This window comes from Schistocerca americana, chromosome 2, assembly GCF_021461395.2.
Source record: "Schistocerca americana isolate TAMUIC-IGC-003095 chromosome 2, iqSchAmer2.1, whole genome shotgun sequence".
Taxonomy (NCBI): Eukaryota; Metazoa; Arthropoda; class Insecta; order Orthoptera; family Acrididae; genus Schistocerca; species Schistocerca americana.
This window is the reverse complement of record NC_060120.1, coordinates 572,939,152-572,958,367: the sequence shown is the minus strand read 5'-3', so window position 1 is coordinate 572,958,367 and position 19,216 is coordinate 572,939,152. Positions and strand designations below refer to the sequence as shown.

Below are 19,216 nucleotides of genomic sequence, written 5' to 3'. Positions count from 1 at the left end.
GAACATTTACATGTTTTGTGACAAGTTAGTTATCACCTTTCAAACGAAAATATGTTTAAGTTTTCTAATTTACTTATTTATTCCACAAGGGCATTGGCATATCTTTTTTTCCTTGTAAATATCTATTGTGTATTTTTGTTCTCTGACATGTGTTACTTCTTAGAGGATTCTCTGTGACAAAAATACGTCCAGTCTAATCTACAGTCCAACAGAAAAGATAAAGAAATTAAAATTTCTATGGGTGAAAATTCAAGAAAATGTTACAAAAGCTACTATAAATGGAAAGATATACTAAATGGAAAGAGGGCATATGAAGTAACAAAAAATATTTATAATAATAATCACTTATGAAGAAATGAAAAATAATGCATTACGGCATGGAAGTGAAAACAAAATGCCTCTACACAAGTGAATGCCTAGTATTCAATTATAAATTACATGAACTAGAAATATCAGAACAAAGAACCATGAGGAAAATTTTAGGTCCAATAAGAGGCAAAGAAACATGGAAATTAAGAAGCAATGGTGAAATACATTAAAATACAGAAACAATATCAAACAATACAGAAAAGCAGCCTGATATTTTCAGAGAAACTGGTTAACAGATGAAACATTACTGGTGGAAATGAAAAGAGCAAATGAGAAGGAATTGAAACTATCATCATGTGAGCCTTAGTTAGAAGAAAAAATAAATACAGAACGTATAACACTGCAAGAATGGGTAGCACCACCATCTGTACTGTGGAGACTGAACACACAGTTACATTTAACACTTATACCATTTCAGGATTGCCTGTGACGTTTACATTCTCATTCAATATTCTTACACTATAATGTAATGTACGTTAATGATTATACTGTTATACATACCAAAATCAATATGTATCACCTCTGCTGTCTGCTTGTCAATCAGTATGTTGTTTACATGTCTGTCTCCTAAACCCAAAATATAACCTATCATGGATGATGTGGCAACACTGAAAAGGAAGCAGTATTTATTATGGTATATTTTTATTAGAACAGTTAATAGACATGTTATTCCCTTCTGCTCAATAAATTATCAAAGAGGAATAATAAGAAATGAAAAAAAGGGGGAAATAACTTATGATTAGGATCATCAAAGAATAATATCACTATGGTTTCAAAGTTAATAATATATTTGCAATTTATTTGCAGTAAAATGTGAAGGACACTGCCACAGGTAACCTCAGTCACAGTAAAAATCCCACATCCCAGCATAGTGTGTATTACAAATCATTTAATGAAGTGATATTGAATGGTAGATGGGGGCAGAGTGGCAGGGGAAGTGGGGGTGGTCTAGAGGAGGGGAACAGTAGAAGGAGGGGGGAGAGATGAGAACAGCAAGTAATTGCCTGTAAATGAACTTCACAAACCTGTGGATATATGCAAGTCTTCGTTCAAACCATATGCTTGGTGCTGGAAAATATTCCAGAAAAAATTTATGTAGCACTGGGCGAAATGACTTACAAATTTCCTTATATACCTCCAGCTTTTTCTCATTGGATTCTGAGGCCACATCCTGAAAAGATAAACAAATATTGTTGATTCTGATGATATCGCAGCAAGTTATGTTGCAAGCCTTATGGAATAGCGGCTAGTGTCACTGGCTGGTGTGCTGTGGGTCAGCTGTTCAAACCCACCACCAGCAAATATTTGTTATTTAGTACTTATTATTTATGGAAGTTCTTGAAATTTGGATTTGATTGTGGGTACGATGTGACTATATTATTGAAGCGTCTTGTAGAGTAGGCAGATTGTGAAGGTAATTTTTAGTGGCTTTTGAGAATTCTGACAAATATTTCCTTGTATATAGCTGATGCTATGTTACAGAGCTTCCCAAAGAATTCCTGCCCTTGGTTCTTGATAAGCGGCACTTGAGAGGTGTAGTAGTATTTATAGATTACAGAGAAGTCAAATAATGGGTTGTGGAGAGTATGGAGCTTTGGCAATGCTGACAAAAACTGAATTATTTCTTTCAGATGTGATTTCAGTTACACAAAACCAGTTTTTCATGGTGTGAGGTTTTATTTATATCTCAAGTTTGCCTCACTGAAATGCTGCATGTATGGATCACACGTGTAAAACTTTCTCGGTGTTTTCTCATGGGTTGGCTGTTTGACTGCTGGCAGCCTGAAAGTACAATTAACATAAATGAAGACTAATGACACTAAAGTATTCAACTGGAACTGCTTGACTAAAAACAAAAACTATGCTGTTAATATGCAAAATTAAAAAAGAGAAAGTTTATATACTAGCTGCCGATGCAAAAGCAATTATAGAATGTTTAATGGCTACACGTGCAGAGAAAATGAAAACTTAGGACAGGCACACAAAACAAAGGAAAAATTGAAGCAGGAAATATAGCTATGAGACTGAAGAAACAACACTACAAACAAATCACATATCCTAAAAATAAAAGCAGCTTGCAAGAAGATAAAGGCTATGCATAAAACTATCCTTGATTCTGTTATTTTTGTCTAAGTAAAGGTAAGGTAGTGCAACTCTGCTGCCCATACCCTGCATTGTCATACTGCATATCTGACTGCCACATTCTCAACAGAATAACTGTTAGCTACACAGTAGACCAACCTATGTTTCATAATGTCAGCCATTAATTTGGAAATGACAATCTACATGTAAATTTGCAGTCCACATCAAACAAAATGTACAAAACAAGTGACAGATTGCTCAGAAACATACTGAAGTCTGTGACAGTTTCTTCTCAAAGGCACAGCTGCAGTTGCTGAATATAACAGAAGATTTTCAGGTGTGCTGGCAGTAGATATCAGCCATTGTGCGAACTTATGAAGAGTAGTGGCACATTTATTGTGGGAGCTACCGTTTTTTATTCAACAACAAAATCAATACAGCTAAACTTTACAAAGGGCCATCCACACCTGCTGTGTTTGCTTACAGTAGAGCAGATGTTGGCACTATGTCTCAACGTCAAGTTGGGCCAGCCAATAAGAGGATAACATGCTATAGCCAATGAACAGCTGTTAACTAAATACATGTTTATGCTGCTGATGTTGAACTGCTCAAATTTTGTATATGATCTTTCCTTCATCTTCTCCTTTTGCACATACAGGCATGTCTGTCACTTGGTATCAACATGTATGCCACATTTTTCACTGAAATGTTATTAATGACTCCATTTCAAATACATCTTGGTTACGGTGAGAAGATGATATGAATTACTTGTGTTGTGTGGGTGGCCTTTTCATTTTTTTGCTTTTGCAACTTACAAGTGTTTCATTTACTGATTTATACAGCACTTTTAAATTATCTATGTTGAAATACTGTTAATGATTTCATCTCAAAAGTGGACTTTATGTTGTTCAAGCTAATCTGTGTCATAGCTCTACTGTGTATGTTAGGTTGGGAGGTGCCAATTTGGTTGTACGTTGGCGAAGCCAAAGATCATTCTTGACTGTGGTGACAAGAGTAATATGTAGTTATCGGGAGCTCTACATCAACTTGGAAGCTAATAGTTTCATTGCCATTTTTTTCTGTTTTCTTGGATCCAGGGCAGTACACTTATTAATAGCAGAAATGCTAATATGCGACGAAAGCACAAAATGAAAATGGAGTGTTTTATTATTTATTATGTATTTGTATGTATTTTCCCATGCAACCTAAATGCTTTTCTCTGAAAATACTGTTTGGCTGCACTCTAGCACCTATTATGTTAAGGTGGCTGTTGTGGTAAATATTTAATATTTTTCTCAATATCAGAACACAAACACTGATATATAATTAGCTATACAAATAAGCTATTCTGATATCATAATTTCCAATGACTGCTTCTGACATACACTTCAAGGTTACACCACAGACGACCCATCATAAACTTCTACCCATCTATAAATATAAGCCAACTATCTCAAAAATTTTCCATCTATGATTACAATATATTATCAATATTTATACCTTTAGTTCATAAAAAATTCAAGAAGCTGTAACTTACCAAACGAAAGCGTTGGTATGTTGATAGGAGACAATAAAAAACACACACACAAATGTCAAGCTTTTGCAACCCACGGTTGCTTCATCAGGAGAGAGGGAAGGAGAGGGAAGGACGAAAGGATGTGGGTTTTAAGGGAGGGGATAACGAGTCATTCCAATCCCGGGAGCGGAAAGACTTACCTTAGGGGGAAAAGGGACAGGTATACACTCGCACACACACACATATCCATCCGCACATACACAGACACAAGCAGAGATATGTAAAGGCAAAGAGTTTGGGCAGAGATGTTAGTCGAGGTGGAAGTACAGAGGCAGAGATGTTGTTGAGTGACAAGTGATGTACGAGGGGCGGCAACTTGAAATTAGCGGAGGTTGAGGCCTGGTGGGCAGCGGGAAGACAGGATATATTGAAGGGCAAGTTCCCATCTCCAGAGTTCTGATAGGTTGGTGTCAGTGGTAAGTATCCAGATAACCCGGACGGTGTAACATTGTGCCAAGATGTGCTGGCCGTGCACCAAGGCATGTTTAGCCACAGGGTGATCCTCATTACCAACAAACACTGTCCTAATCCTACTCCTAATGATCCAACTCCCCAATACACTATCCAAACTGAACCCTGCCTGGAACAGTTCCGTCCTCCGTCACAGCGGGACCCACCTCCTCTTCCTCAAAATCACCCTCTCCAAACCTTCCAGGAATTTCTCACTTCCAGCCTTGCTTCTCAATCCTTCTTGAAAACCTTAATCCTACTCCCAACATCACCACAGCTGAAGCCCAGGCTACCCATACCTAAAGGCTGACCGATCCATCGTCATTCTTCCGGCTGACAAGGGTTCCACGACCGTGGTGCTTGATCGTCGGGAGTATGTAGCTGAGGGACTTCGTCAGCTTTCAGACAACGCTACATACAAAGTCTGCCAAGGTAATCCCATTCCTGATGTCCAGGCGGAGCTTCAAGGTATCCTCAGAACCTCAGGCCCCCTACAAAACCTTTCACCTGACTCCATCAACCTCCTGACCCCACCGACACCCCGCCCCCCTACCTTCTACCTACTTCCTAAAATTCACAAACCCAATCATCCCGGCCGCCCCATTGTAGCTGGTTACCAAGCCCCCACAGAACGTATCTCTGCCTACATAGATCAACACCTTCAACCCATTACATGCAGTCTCCCATACTTCATCAAAGACACCAACCCCTTTTTCGAACGCCTGGAATCCTTACCCAATCTGTTACCCCCAGAAACCATCCTTGTAACCATTGATGCCACTTCCTTATACACAAATATCCCGCATACCCAGGGTCTCGCTGCGATGGAGCACTTCATTTCATGCCGATCACCTGCTACCCTACCTAAAACCTCTTTCCTCATTACCTTAGCCAGCTTCATCCTAACCCACAACTTCTTCACTTTTGAAGGCCAGACATACCAACAATTGAAGGGAACAGCCATGGGCACCAGGATGGCCCTTTCGTACACCAACCTATTTATGGGTCGCTTAGAGGAAGCCTTCTTGGTTACCCAAGCCTGCCAACCCAAAGTTTGGTCAGATTTATTGATGACATCCTCATGATCTGGACTCACGCTGAAGAACAACTCCAGAATTTCCTCTCCAACCGCAACTCCTTTGGTTCCATCAGATTCACCTGGTCCTACTCCAAATCCGCCACTCTCCTTGACGTTGACCTCCATCTGTCCAATGGCCAGCTTCACACATCCGTCCACATCAAACCGACTAACAAGCAACAGTACCTCCATTTTGACAGCTGCCACACATTACATATCAAACGGTCGCTTCCCTACAGCTTAGGTCTTCGTGGCAAACGAATCTGCTCCAGTCCTGAATCCCTGAACCATTACACCAATAACCTGAAAACAGCTTTCGCATCCCGCAACTACCCTCCTGACCCGGTACAGAAGCAAATAGTTAGAGCCACTTCCTCATCCTCTCAAACCCAGAACCTCCCACAGAACAACCCCAAAAGTGCCCCACTTGTGACAGGATACTTTCCGGGACTCGATCAGACTCTGAATGTGGCTCTCCAGCAGGGATACGACTTCCTCAAATCCTGCCCTGAAATGAGATCCATCCTTCATGAAATCCTCCCCACTCCACCAAGAGTGTCTTTCTGCCATCCACCTAACCTTCGTAACCTCTTGGTTCATCCCTATGAAATCCCCAAACCACCCTCCCTACCCTCTGGCTCCTACCCTTGAAACCACCCCCGGTGCAAGACCTGTCCCATGCACCCTCCCACCACCACCACCACCTACTCCAGTCCTGTAACCCGGAAGGTGTACATGATCAAAGGCAGAGCCACGTGTGAAAGCATCCATGTGATTTACCAACTGACATGTCTACACTGTGAAGCGTTCTATGTGGGAATGACCAACAACAAACTGTCCATTCGCATGAACGGACACAGGCAGACAGTGTTTGTTGGTAATGGGGATCACCCTGTGGCTAAACATGCCTTGGTGCAGGGCCAGCACATCTTGGCATAGTGTTACACTGTCCGGGTTATCTGGCTACTTCCCACTGACACCAACCTATCAGAACTCCGGAGATGGGAACTTGCCCTTCAATATATCCACTCTTCCCACTACCCTCAACCTCTGCTAATTTCAAGTTGCCGCCCCTCGTACATCACTTGTCACTCAACAACATCTTTGCCTCTGTACTGCCGCCTCGAGTGACACCTCTGCCCAAACTCTTTGCCTTTACATATGTCTGCTTGTGTCTGTATATGTGCCGACGGATATATGTGTGTGTGTGTGTGTGTGTGTGTGTGTGTGTGTGTGTGTGTGTGTGTGTGTGTGTGTGTGTGTAACTGCGCCCAGCTGCCTCGACATTTAACTAGAAATATTGTTTACAATCAAGTTCTGAGTAAAATAAACGTTACAGAGAATCGTATTTTGAACACTGTGTTTCTTAATTTGGATACTGTTCTTATACATTTGTAAATTAATTTCTTTCTACCGCTGTTTCATAATTTCAAAGGTGTTTTTGTGAATACATAAACATAAATTTTTTTTTATATTAAACTAAAAACTGTTTTTGTTCTCGTTTCTAATAGAAAACTGGCACAATGAATACCCAGGCAATGGCGGGTTTGTAAGCTAATAAACAATAAAGACAGTGCCTATTTGATTTTGGGTAAAAACTACAACAGAGTGGCATAAGAAGGGGAGATCAAATTCATAATACTGGTCCAAAAATCAAATTTAGTGAGAAACTTGATAACATAGTTTATCATCTGCAGGTTTATAAAACTAATGGTCAAAGAAGTAGTCATAATCCTACAGAATTCATGTATTTGTTTAGCTGATTACGGTTGTTACTTCTGACTGCTAATCCAAAAAGTGTATGGCACTTTTGAACCCACACACCTATGCTGCTTTAACCATTTTCCCTTATAGATCAGTAAGTAGATTGTATCTGTACATGGTTTACAGTCCGATGTGTAACAACAATGTACCACAACATTACTGAAGGTTTCTTTTTTTACACGTGATTGCATTAAATTTTTGATTTACCAAGGTGTCCATTTCCCTTAGTTTTCCAGGCCAATTTTTGATATTTCCAGGGTCACACTGTGCTTAGACCTGATTTATGACAAAATCTACATATGTGGGGCCTATACTCTGAACTAATAGAAAAAAAATGCACCAGGATCTGACGAATCAACTGCAAAATGTAATCGGAGGGTGGTGGGGGGGGGGGGAGGGGGGGTGGGGGGGGGGGGGGGAGAGTAGAAAGACACACAAGTCACATTAATGTGATCACCGTCTTCAATGTCAAAATGTGTAACAATCACTCACAGACAGCAGGTGGCAGCACTAATAGTGGAGGGTGTATAAAGTGCGTTGGGGGATGCAGGAAATAATGCATTCATTGTTGTGATGCAGAAATGCAGCAATTTATCTGCCACCTGATAGGATACGATCATTGGCTTTTGGGACAAGGGTGGAAGCATTTCTGATGGAGTTAAGTCCGTGAACTGTCCACATGCCACCATGGTTAAAGTATAATGTGCATGGCAAAATAGTGCTATCCAAAACCGGCACCAAGGCAGGTGTGGTGCACCATAGGCTAAAAATGACAGCGGTGAACGATGGTTGTGGAAAAATGGATAGGTGAAAAGACATGCAACTGTTAACACTTACAGCACGGTGCCCGTACGCCATACGGGCGCGGCCGCCCTGACATTGGCAACGGTGCCCGTGTACCGTACGGGCGAGCCTTTATTTGGCTCCGTAAGCACGTTTAGCGCCTCTCCGAAGCAGTTTCTTCAACTAATGTGGAGGTATTTCATTCTTCTTCTGCAATAAGCAAGCACTTATTGGTTATCTCATCCTGGGAGCGGCTGTGAGCACTGCAAAGATGAAGTTACCTGCAGTTCATTCACAGGTGTTTACGATCGTGAAAATATCGCGCAGCGAGTTGACGGAGGCAGAGATCTTAGATATTCTTTATGGAGATGCAGGATCTGAAACTGATGATTCTGACAAAGAGGATTCGTACTCTCCAGACGAAAGTACAAGTGATGATTCAGGTATGTATATGTCTCAATTGTTCATGAAGTGAAGAGTTCATTACCGCATTTTGTATTGTGACTAATGTTCTAATGTTCATTACTTCACTTGCATTTAGTGCCTTTTAGTGCCACTCTTAGCATTACTTTTTTTCTATGCAGACAATGGTACAGACCGTCAGTCACTATCTGTGGTACCTGGTCGTGTGTGCCTCACTGAGCACAAAGAGCAAGATTGGTCGGAACCAGACGATCAGCCAGCACTGCCGAATTTCCACGAACTAGTCGGCGTAGCATCGCATTTTTCAGATGCCACTGAGGAGCTTCGATATTTTAGTCATTTCTTTGATAACGACCTTAGTCGTCTCATCAAAAGTGAAATGAATCTGTACGATGCTAACTTTATTAGGACAATGAAATGGAAAGGTAGCCTGAAAATAATCTCTGTTTGGCATACGTGGTCTGCAGTAAAATTGCAAGAGATTTACTGGTCTCTCAGTATTATTTTGCATATGTGCGTCGTCAAATTGCTGAAAATCAGTGATTATAGGTCAACAGACCCGTTTCCGCAGACAGGATTTGCGAGTAAATTGTTGAGTAGCTATCGATTTCGCGCCACATTGTCAATGTTACACTTGAATGACAATGCTACGTTCATTAGCAGAGGCGAAGAAAACCACGACCCACTTCACAAAGTGAGGCCTTTGTTTGATTTCTTTGTGAATAAAAGCAAAATTAGTTTTCATCCAGGCATGATTCTGACAACAGATGAGGCAATTTGTCCCTTTTGTGGTAGAACAAGCTTCAGAGTATACATGAAAAACAAATCCAATAAATATGGAATAAAATTGTATGCTCTCTGCGATTCATGAACTGGTTACATGCTAAACTGTGATGTATATACAGGTTCTGCAGGCAGTGTTGTCAATAGTATCCAGGGCCTTGTAAAAAGATTGTGTTCACAGTACTTTGGCAAAGGACATTGCATTTATATGGATAGGTACTACACCAGTCCATCTCTTTTGGACATGTTGTGGGAAAATAAAGCCTTTGGAGTGGGACCTGTAATAAAAAACAGTAAAGGTTTCCGACGAATATTCAGAAATAACTAAAAAAAGATAGTTTTTCAAAGGAAACACCATCTCTTGGCAGTGAAGTGGAAGTCAAAACGAGATGTTTTTTGTCTTCCACAAAGCATAAGTCTACCAGCACTAGTATTGAAGTGAGGACCAAAGGTGGAATAACAAAAATTGTAAAACTAGACGTTATTATTGATTACAATAAGAATAAAGCTGGGGTTGACAGAGCAGATCAGTTTACCAGCTATTATCCGTTTTCCCGAAAAACTTTGAAGTGGTGGTAAAAGCTATTTTTCCACTTGTTTATCATGTCAACTGTCAACAGTTTTATTTTATATAAAGAGAACACTAGGAAGAATGTATCCCTAGTAGACTTTATTCACATAGTGTTAAGGAATTGGCTGAGAAGGGCAGAAATATTTTTCAGCGACAAGCCGCTTCATCCTCACAAATTGAGAGGACATTTGCAAGGCACTTTCCAGAGAAGGTCCCACCCACTGCAAACAAGGTGAATACTACTAGGTATTGCAAAATATGTTCACACAGGTGGAAGAAAGAGACGGGTAAGCACATCAGGAAGAAAAGTAGATGGTGGTGCAAAGACTGAGGTGTTGGCCTTTGCGTCCCACAGTGTTTACAGGATTTTCACACGAAGGCTAACTACATCTGAACTATCAAAATACTCTAGTTTACAGGTACCTGCAGTTAGACAGAGCAGTGATATTTTGTTTTAAATTTAGATACAGTAATAATGGCACTACTCAAGAGAGAGATCATGTAAAACTTTTTTATCCACGATATTTTTGTGTCTTCTTTTTTTTTTAATTACAACACCCATTTGTATTTTATATTGTAAAATGAACTCACATTCATGTAAAGCTCTTACTTTTTGCTTTTAAATGATGCAAGAACCATATTCCTATCATTTTTCTGTTCTTTGCAATTTAATTTCAAACATCCATTAAATATGCCAGTTCACAGCCAAGTGCCGGGTGAAAACAGGGCAGTGTTGAAAGTGTTAAGCAACAGCTGCCCAAATGAACTAAGGGGCTACTAACATTGTCTCCTCAATTGCCATCAAGTATGACTTTACTGGGTGTTGGCCTCGGCAGCAGGTGCATGGTTCATGCACGCATGCTGACTGCTGTTCATTGGCAATGAAGGCTGGAATTTGCATATTAACATGGGAACTGGATGTCCACTGAGTGGCAACAGGTGGCCTATTCAGATGAATCTGGTTATATGTTGCATCAGATAGATGGCTGTTGGTGTGTACGGCATGAAACATCTGAAAGCAAGGGTCCAGGCCAAAGGAGCAAGTGTTATTGTCTGGGGGAATGTTTTAGTGGCATTCCCGGTTGTATCTTGTCATTCTGGAATGCTCAATGGCTCAACACATGTATGCATCTATTCTTGAGGACCATATTCAGGCTTTGACATGTGGCCCATTGTGACTGGACCGTGCAGAATGAGGCTAGGTCACAAAGGATGTAACACATTATTAATAATCATTTAAATTATGAACAACGAGCTGTTGGGAGGGGGAAAAAAACAACAACAACAACCAAGAGTATTACCTCTTTCAGCAGAAAATTAAGACTTTTTACTTAGAGATTTAAGAATAAAATCCAAATACTGTTTGAACAAACTGATTATGGAAGAAACTGTAATAGACTAGTCCAATGAGGACACACATATGGGCATTACGTGAAGTCATAAGCAGGTAGGTTTTAGTGACTGAACTGCTACTTCAATCCAAGAAACCTCTTTTGTTTTTATAGTTTTTAGTGATTTTAGCTTTTATCTACTCACTTTCTTCTTTCTCTCATTTCCTTTTGAGAATTTTCAGCTGTCCTTTTTTCTGCTTCTATTTCACTATACCTACCACATGCATTTCGGAAACTGTGCATAAACTGCTTTGTGATAGTTATAGATCAACATCCCCAATGATCATGGACTTCGTTGTCAGCACCACAAATGGCTATGAGAAAGGCTTTAGTCAAATTTTTGACTAGAATGGAGTTGTCAGAGAACCTCATTCAAGGCTGGCAGTGCTACGGAACAGACTGCATGCAACTTCGATAAATCTCTTCACACTTTCAATTCCACTCCTGACCTCAATGACTATCATTCAGAACTGATTGATGTGACCTTGGTCTCCATCAAATTCTTTGAGGTTTTTCTTTACTGATATGTTCTCCACTAAACTTTGGAACTCTGGACTATGGCGCCAGCCTCATGACCACCTAAGCAATTTAAGGTAGTGACACATGTCCATGCTATGTCTAATGTCTTTTCTCATGGTTGGTGTTACAGCCACATCTTGGACTCATCATGGAACGCGCTGCATAAAGAAACAAGTCAGGCACGATTTATCCAGAATTTTGGGTACAACAGGGTGAAGAAAAATTTGTGCACTCGGACTTCGCAGTGCGTTTCCTCACATATAAGCAATACAAAAATGTCTCTCACAAAATTTTGTTCTGCACATATTTTGGGCAGTTAATGGATATTAAATATTGGCAATCTGGCAACACTGTAATCATGTGTAAGTTAACTACCTTTGTCAGGATATAGCAGTAGTGCTGTGTAGTTGGTGCAGTGGATGGTATTTTGCACCATGATATAAGAGGTAAAGGATTTGATTCCGGTAAGAGGCTTATTTGTTTGCTAAAAGTAGTCTGAGTGGTACGATATCTGGCGTGTTAATTGTTATGTAGAAATTACAGTGGGGTCTTCTACAAACGTATGCAGTTATATCCTATGAACACAGAAATACAAATAAACCTTTTGCACATTCTACACACAAATTATTTTGCACCACTGCATCTGTTAGACTCCAAATTTGTTTTGTGTATACCCTCCCCCACTGGTCTCATCAATTAATACAAACTATTATTCTTGCCACATTCAGGTCCATTACTTTTCATTAGGGCCTTACATCACCAATAGGGCTAACAATGTGCTTTGTAAATAATTTCAATGGGCCCATTCGAGAGGGGTAGACAGAAAACAGATTTGGAATCTAGTAGATGCAGTGGTGCAAAACAGTTTGTCTACATGACATGCGAAAAGCTTATCTAAAAGCTTATCTAAAAGCTGACCAATGAAAACAATTGTACTTCCATTTCTGTGTTTGTAGTAAGTAATTGCAAAGATTTTGTAGAAGACCCACTGTAATTGCTGTACGACAATTAAGATGCCAAATATCGTACCACGGTGACTACTATTGGCAAATAAGAACAAATAAGCCTCGATCCAGAATCAAACCCTACGCCTCTTGCATGCTGACCCAAAACGCTATCCACTGCAAGTACTGCACAGCACTATGCTATTTGCTGACAGAGGTACTTACTGTAGATGTGATTACTGTGTTGGCAGATTTCCAATCTTCCCTAAATATGCACAGGACGAAATTTGGAGGCATTTTTCTACTGCCAGTATGTGAGTGCAGAAACTTTTCTTCACCTGTATAGTTTTCATAGATGTAAGGCACTTATTCTGGAATGCCAAGATATCTTTCTCTGGTACGTAACACTGACCCAGAGCTCTTTTAGCTATTATCTGTTGTGCAGTTCCTGAGATTGCAATCGATTTTGTTGTCACTCAGATCTGTTTTGAAGCTAGTCCATTTTTACAAACTTCTGGTTGGACAAATTTTCTCATTAATTCTGTGACTATAGACAGGAGGTCCGCCCGATAGCTGAGTGTTCAGTGCAGCAGTCTGTCACGCCAAGGGGCCCGGGTTCGATTCCTGACTGGGTTGGAGATTTTCTCTGCTCAGGGACTGGGTGTTGTGTTGTCCTCATTATTATTTCATCATCACCAGTGGAAGGCAACGGGAAACCACCACTGGAATCACTTCCCTAGACGCTCGTGCGGTGGACCTCTCTGACGAGGCTTCCCCCATGACAAGACCTACCGTAAGGCAGAACACAAAGTTTACAGACAGGAGGAAATTGTAGAGGAAAGGAGCTAAGGTAGCATCTGACTAAAATTTAGTCACAAATGACTCCACCTGAGCAGTCATGTTCGCAAAAAGGCGAGATGAGCTATCAGCATCTTGTTCCTCAAAGACTTAGACATGCCTGGTAACTATGACTCTTAGGGATTACAATAGTGACCTAAGGTTTTGGTTATATGTACTTCTGTTCATTCTTTACTCTTTCTACTTCCTTTAGACATTTCTAAACAGCTGTTAATATTTACTGAGCCCAGAATGACACCATTTTATTTTCCACACATCAAACAGTGCAAAACTCCTGTGGGAAAAGAAATGCTTGCAATATTGTTCAAATCAACTTGGCGGGAAAAAAGTTTTTAAATAGATTACAAAAAGCTCTCAGAAACTGAACAAGATTCGAACTGACACTAGTACAACCTGTCTTAAAGTCATCCTGCACTGTATGTAAGCCTCATGTCATAAAGTCCAAAAGTATAGGACCCCTTGGATTACCCTCAGCTTGGAGCTGGATTTTCAGCTCTTTTAGGAATGTCTTATTAACATTAGAGTCATCCATGGACACATGAACAACTTGACCTTTCAAATTTACCTTATTTTCCAGTGCACTTGCTGAATCAAGGGCACCATCAGGATTGTCCTTTCTAATGTTGCAGTTGGCAATCAGCTGAGTGCACCCAGAAATGCCAGGCAGCACCCCAGGAATTACGTCTGATGCAGTAGCATTGGAGCCATGGCTATTTGCTGCAATCAGCATGGATATAGACACTGTAACCTTCCTAGTAGCCTCGAGCCCAGTAAGCTACTTTCCCTTGCACAACTGGACAAGTCCTACTTGTCTTTATTGCTGAGCAAGAAGTTGGTTTTGGAGAGCATGTACCAAACAATGAATTTTTCAGGTGTGCGCTCTGCAATCCCCCAAAATTCTGGATCCACAGCCCAGTAATGGTAGAACAGAATTTCCAGTTCATCGAATAAGCCCTCAGGTAACATGTGCATTAGACAGGATCACAGCTAAACTATATAATGAGGTGGAGCCGAGAGTTCACATAGGCAGGAAGCCACTAGAAAATTTCACAACCTACCATTTTTTCTTTGTTGTGAGCAACTTCCACATCACCCCCTCGCCTATATCTCTCTCTGAGTGGGTCCAAAGTAAGGCAATAAAATCATCCCTGCAGTAGTTTATGTTGACTAACATCCACTGCAGCACGGGAAATGTTCGCCACTGAGGACAGAAATGACACAAAGTGTCGCCTTGCCCTCCATGATCCAGGACTGACTTGCACAGTCCACACTCACCATCCAGCCACCTGCATTGAACTGCAGGCTTTAGTTTAATGTTAACTAAACCAACAACTGCATGCCGAAGCACAATGACTGCTTGCTAGTGTTCTCTTTCACTATTTTAGGCCTACCACTAAAGGTCTATAATCAATATTATTCGTACACAACGCAATGAGATCGATAGCTGTTGGCATGTACAAGAGTATTTTTTCAGTATATACCCAAAAAATGTACTGCATGCCAACCTATCACATCCTAGTATCCATGGTTCAAAATAAATGAATTCAAACAGGTCATGAACTCCCCTAAACTCACACATCTTTGTGGTAACATTGTGTTAGCAAACAAAATAGTACATCTGAACAGATGTAAATGTGAACAACACCATGATCCTTGCTGGTTACATTGTCACAAACACACAAAATTACAACACAACAACAAACCAGCACAGCACGATCAGGCTGCAGTAACAGGTGTGCAAGAAATTCAATGTCAGTGCCAACAAACCTCTGTACAGCTTATCTGGACTTGGTCAGTCCACGCTAGCCAGCCCAGGCCCAGCCAGGCCGGCTGGTCGCTGCATTAGACTGAGTGAGGGGATGGATTAGGGAATGCCTAATCCCTGATGGAGGGTTTTTGTATGTCCATCCTTGTGATTGGAGGTTTCAGGCACTTCAGCTGTTCACTTATGTAATAAAATGGAACACCTACAGCCATCCTTACTATGTTATTTATTATATGGATACAAGTTTCAGTGCTTCAGTACATCTTCTTCACACCTTAACTTCAGTTAGGGCCTGAAGATGGTGCACTGAAGCACTGAAACTGGTAGCCATATAATAAATAACACCCAAAGGATGGCAGAAGGTGTTCCATTTTGTTACACTGGTGGAGGTTGGTCTCTCAGTATTGGGCTGATGGTGAACACAGTACTGCATCAAGCCAAGCAGAAGGCACACAAATGTCTCTGTCCAAAATCAAATGACACCCTGCGTTCTTCAGGGCTTTTAGGCAAAATTTAAAAATTCCCTGAGTTTCATCAGTTTTCCAGAGTGAAATAATTTCCTGTGTTTTCTCCGTTTTCCAGTTGGTTGGACACCCTGCTCATATTTATGAAAGACAGAAACAAATGAAATGAAACATATAAGTAACATTTTATCTGTTGTCTTTGTGTATCAATTGCTCCCTAAATAATCGTTTTTAAATGATCTGGGACACAAGCCACAAAGTTTCCAAATTTTAAAAGTGAATCGAGGTTTTATTTAGAGGATTGTAAATCTGAGAGAAAATGGTGAGTAACATTAGAGAAACTGTTCTTGCTCTCAGTGGCTCAGCATATACAGGGTGATGTATGTAACTTTTTCACTTTAAATTATTTTAGACCCATTAAAGGCATTTGTAAACTGTTTTCACCTTGACGAACACTGACCACAGGTTCAGGAAACAAATAGCTTTGCATTCTTGCAATATTATTAATGACCTACATATAGGCATCAGCTTTTCTGTTAAGTAATCCGAACATCAGAAGAAACATCAAAATGATTTAAACAAGGTATGTGTTTGGTGAAAAATTACACAACTGATTCTGAATAATGAAAAGTGTGAGTGCACCTACGTGAGTACTAAAAGGAATCCATTAAATACTGGTCACATGATAATTCACACAAATCAAAAGCTATCAGTTCAACAAAATACCTTGGGATTACAATTATGAATGACAAACTGGAACTATCACATAGAAAAGTTGTGGGGAAGGTGAACCAAAGACTGTGTTCTATTGGTTAAACACTTAGAAGCTGCACCAAGTCTACCAAAGAGCCTGCCACCACTACATGTGTCCAGCCTCTGCTGGAGTATTGCTGTGCGGTATGAAATCTTCATGAGTTAGGATTGACAGAGGACACTGAAAAAGTTCAAAGAAGGACAGCTCATTTTTATTATCACGAAATAGGGGAGAGAGTGTCACAGATATGATACGCAAGCTGGAGGTGGCAATCACTAAAACAAAGGCATTTTTCATAAATGTTTGTTTATCCTGTGTGCTATTCAGGAATGGAATGGTAGGGAAATAGCCTGAAGATGGTTCGATGAACCCTCTGTCACTGAAGTGTGAATTGTAGAGTAGTTGTACAGATGTAGATGTAACTCTTCTGTAAACGTAACAAGAAATCATGGAGAAAAAATACACCGAATATTGTTTTTGCTGCCACTCAATAGCCTGCCACCTGGAAGTTTACGCCACTCTCGAAGGAAACTTGCACTGACGAGGTAATAGGTACGTGATCTTTGTGACTCTAAAAGGAAACCTGTGTTATCCAGATAAGAGAAACAGTGTCAGCCGTGTGGAGGAGTTAACTGAAATGTGGTGGTACATGTGCCTGAGTACCAACAGGCAGAGGCCTACAAGCACTTGCACTTGTGCATGCCCACATGTGCACATGTTCATTCATAAAGGCACAACTCATACACACATGGCCAGTGTCTCCACGTGCTGCAGACAGTGGCCATGTTCGTATGAGTCATGCTTGTATGAATGTGTGCGTGTTTTATAGTTCAGCAGAAGGACACTGCCAAAGCTAAATGTTGTAGCAGTCATTTTCTTATGCCTGTCTGTGATTCAACAGCCCCTCTATATGGTGAGTACCTACCCTTTCTACGTTGCAACTACCCCAGAAACGTAGATGGCAGAAAGTCATCAGTGATGCAGCCCGTGTGAATGTGTCACGAGGCAAATGGATTCACCTTGAACACACTTTAAATAATTCACCAATAGAAGTGTGACAGCCCATAATAATGTCTTCCTTGTTTCTTTTGTTTGCAATCTTTGGTGTCATGTATTTCATGTATTATTTTAAAGAACAAGTTTTTACGAGTGTGCAAATAAAACAGCATATGTAAAATAAATGGAAGTAATGATTTTATTTTCATTTTAAAATAGACATTTTATTCCACAAATTCTAGTAAATTTGTTGCTATCATACCTTTGCAAGCATCAAATGTTCTCATGGAAACCGTGGGAGGCAGAAAATGTGAATTATTTAACTTAATGCTTTTCCAGTGATATTACATTTTCTTTGACACAAAAGATGTTTCAACCTTCCCAGAGTTTAATGCACAAGGATGACTTTATATCTTAACCCAGTGGTGAAAGTTTCCTTGGAGAGTGGCATAAAATTCCAGATTGCAGGCCATTCTGCAGCCGGAACAAAAATCTCTACTATGTACTTTTACTCTGCAATTTATTTTTAGACATACAAGAATTATTTCACTGACTATGATGCATCAATATCTGTTACTCTGGATGCAAAAATTACAAAATATGTTGCCTGCGTCACACTTATTTATGAAGGTGAAAACAGATCACAAATGTCATAAAGTAAGAGTAAATTAGATGAAAAAGATGGGCCACTAACAATGCATATAAACATTAATTTGAGGCATTATGAATAAACAAAAGTGAATAAAAGCAAATACTCACCTCTGGCTGATTGACATGTGGCATACATACACAAAAATGTACATAACTTTCTAGATACCACTCTTTTTCTAGTATAAGTACATACAACCACACAGATACCCAAATATACCACATGCACGGTGATAGTTACAGAAATCTTGTATTTTATGATTATGGCAAAGACAATGTATTACAAAATGCATTACCTTCATTTTTTTCCTGCATGCAAGGCCTGAGAAATCAGATGGATAATATCGCCTGTGGGCGCCTGTTTTTAGATCTGAACCAATTAAATATATAGCTAAAACTTCTGTATTATCACACCATTCAATTATACCACTTCTTTGTGATAGAGGGACGACCTGGAGTGGAAAAACACAGAAATGTCACTGTAATATGAACTTGAGTCTGTTGTTCTTAATTATCATACCTGTTATTTAAGCAAAGAGATAACACACACGGAAGAATTTGATTGTCAAGAATCAGTTTCATGCTGTTCTACAGCTATACTATATGAGAAAAAGGAAACTCAGAAATAGAAACACTTAAAACAAGTAATGGAGACTCTCAAGGCACAGATGCCACGTGGAAAAAACTCGGTTTCCTAGTTTATGTACTTCACACTGTATTTCAGAAATACATTCATTCAACACTAAGTAAACAGTATTTGTTACATCATGCATGTAGTGGAAAATGATATCCTTATTCTTCAACACTGGCCTTTGCCATATTTAAGCTACATATTTTTGTTGTTCTTATTCTTGTGCATTGTTCAGATACAGGAACTGTCAAATGCTCCTTTTCAAGTTTCAATTATATAAAAACTAACAATCCATTTCTTGACAGAATAACAAAAGAAGCTATCCTAAAGTGGAATTTTCAAAATTACTGTATGTCCTCATTTCACA

At 40.0% G+C, this 19,216-nt stretch overlaps 1 protein-coding gene across 1 annotated transcript in view; it reads right to left on the bottom strand.

Annotated features, from left to right (window-relative positions):
• LOC124591556 (serine-protein kinase ATM-like) overlaps positions 1–19,216 on the bottom strand; it is a 456,741-nt gene that overhangs the window by 32,702 nt on the left and 404,823 nt on the right. Inside the window, exons 41-43 of the mRNA XM_047131742.1 lie at positions 18,515–18,670; positions 1,395–1,540; positions 871–977 (exon numbers count right to left, since the gene is read on the bottom strand). Of these exons, the coding sequence (XP_046987698.1) occupies positions 871–977; positions 1,395–1,540; positions 18,515–18,670 (409 nt within the window). The remainder of the gene's footprint in view (positions 1–870; positions 978–1,394; positions 1,541–18,514; positions 18,671–19,216) is intronic.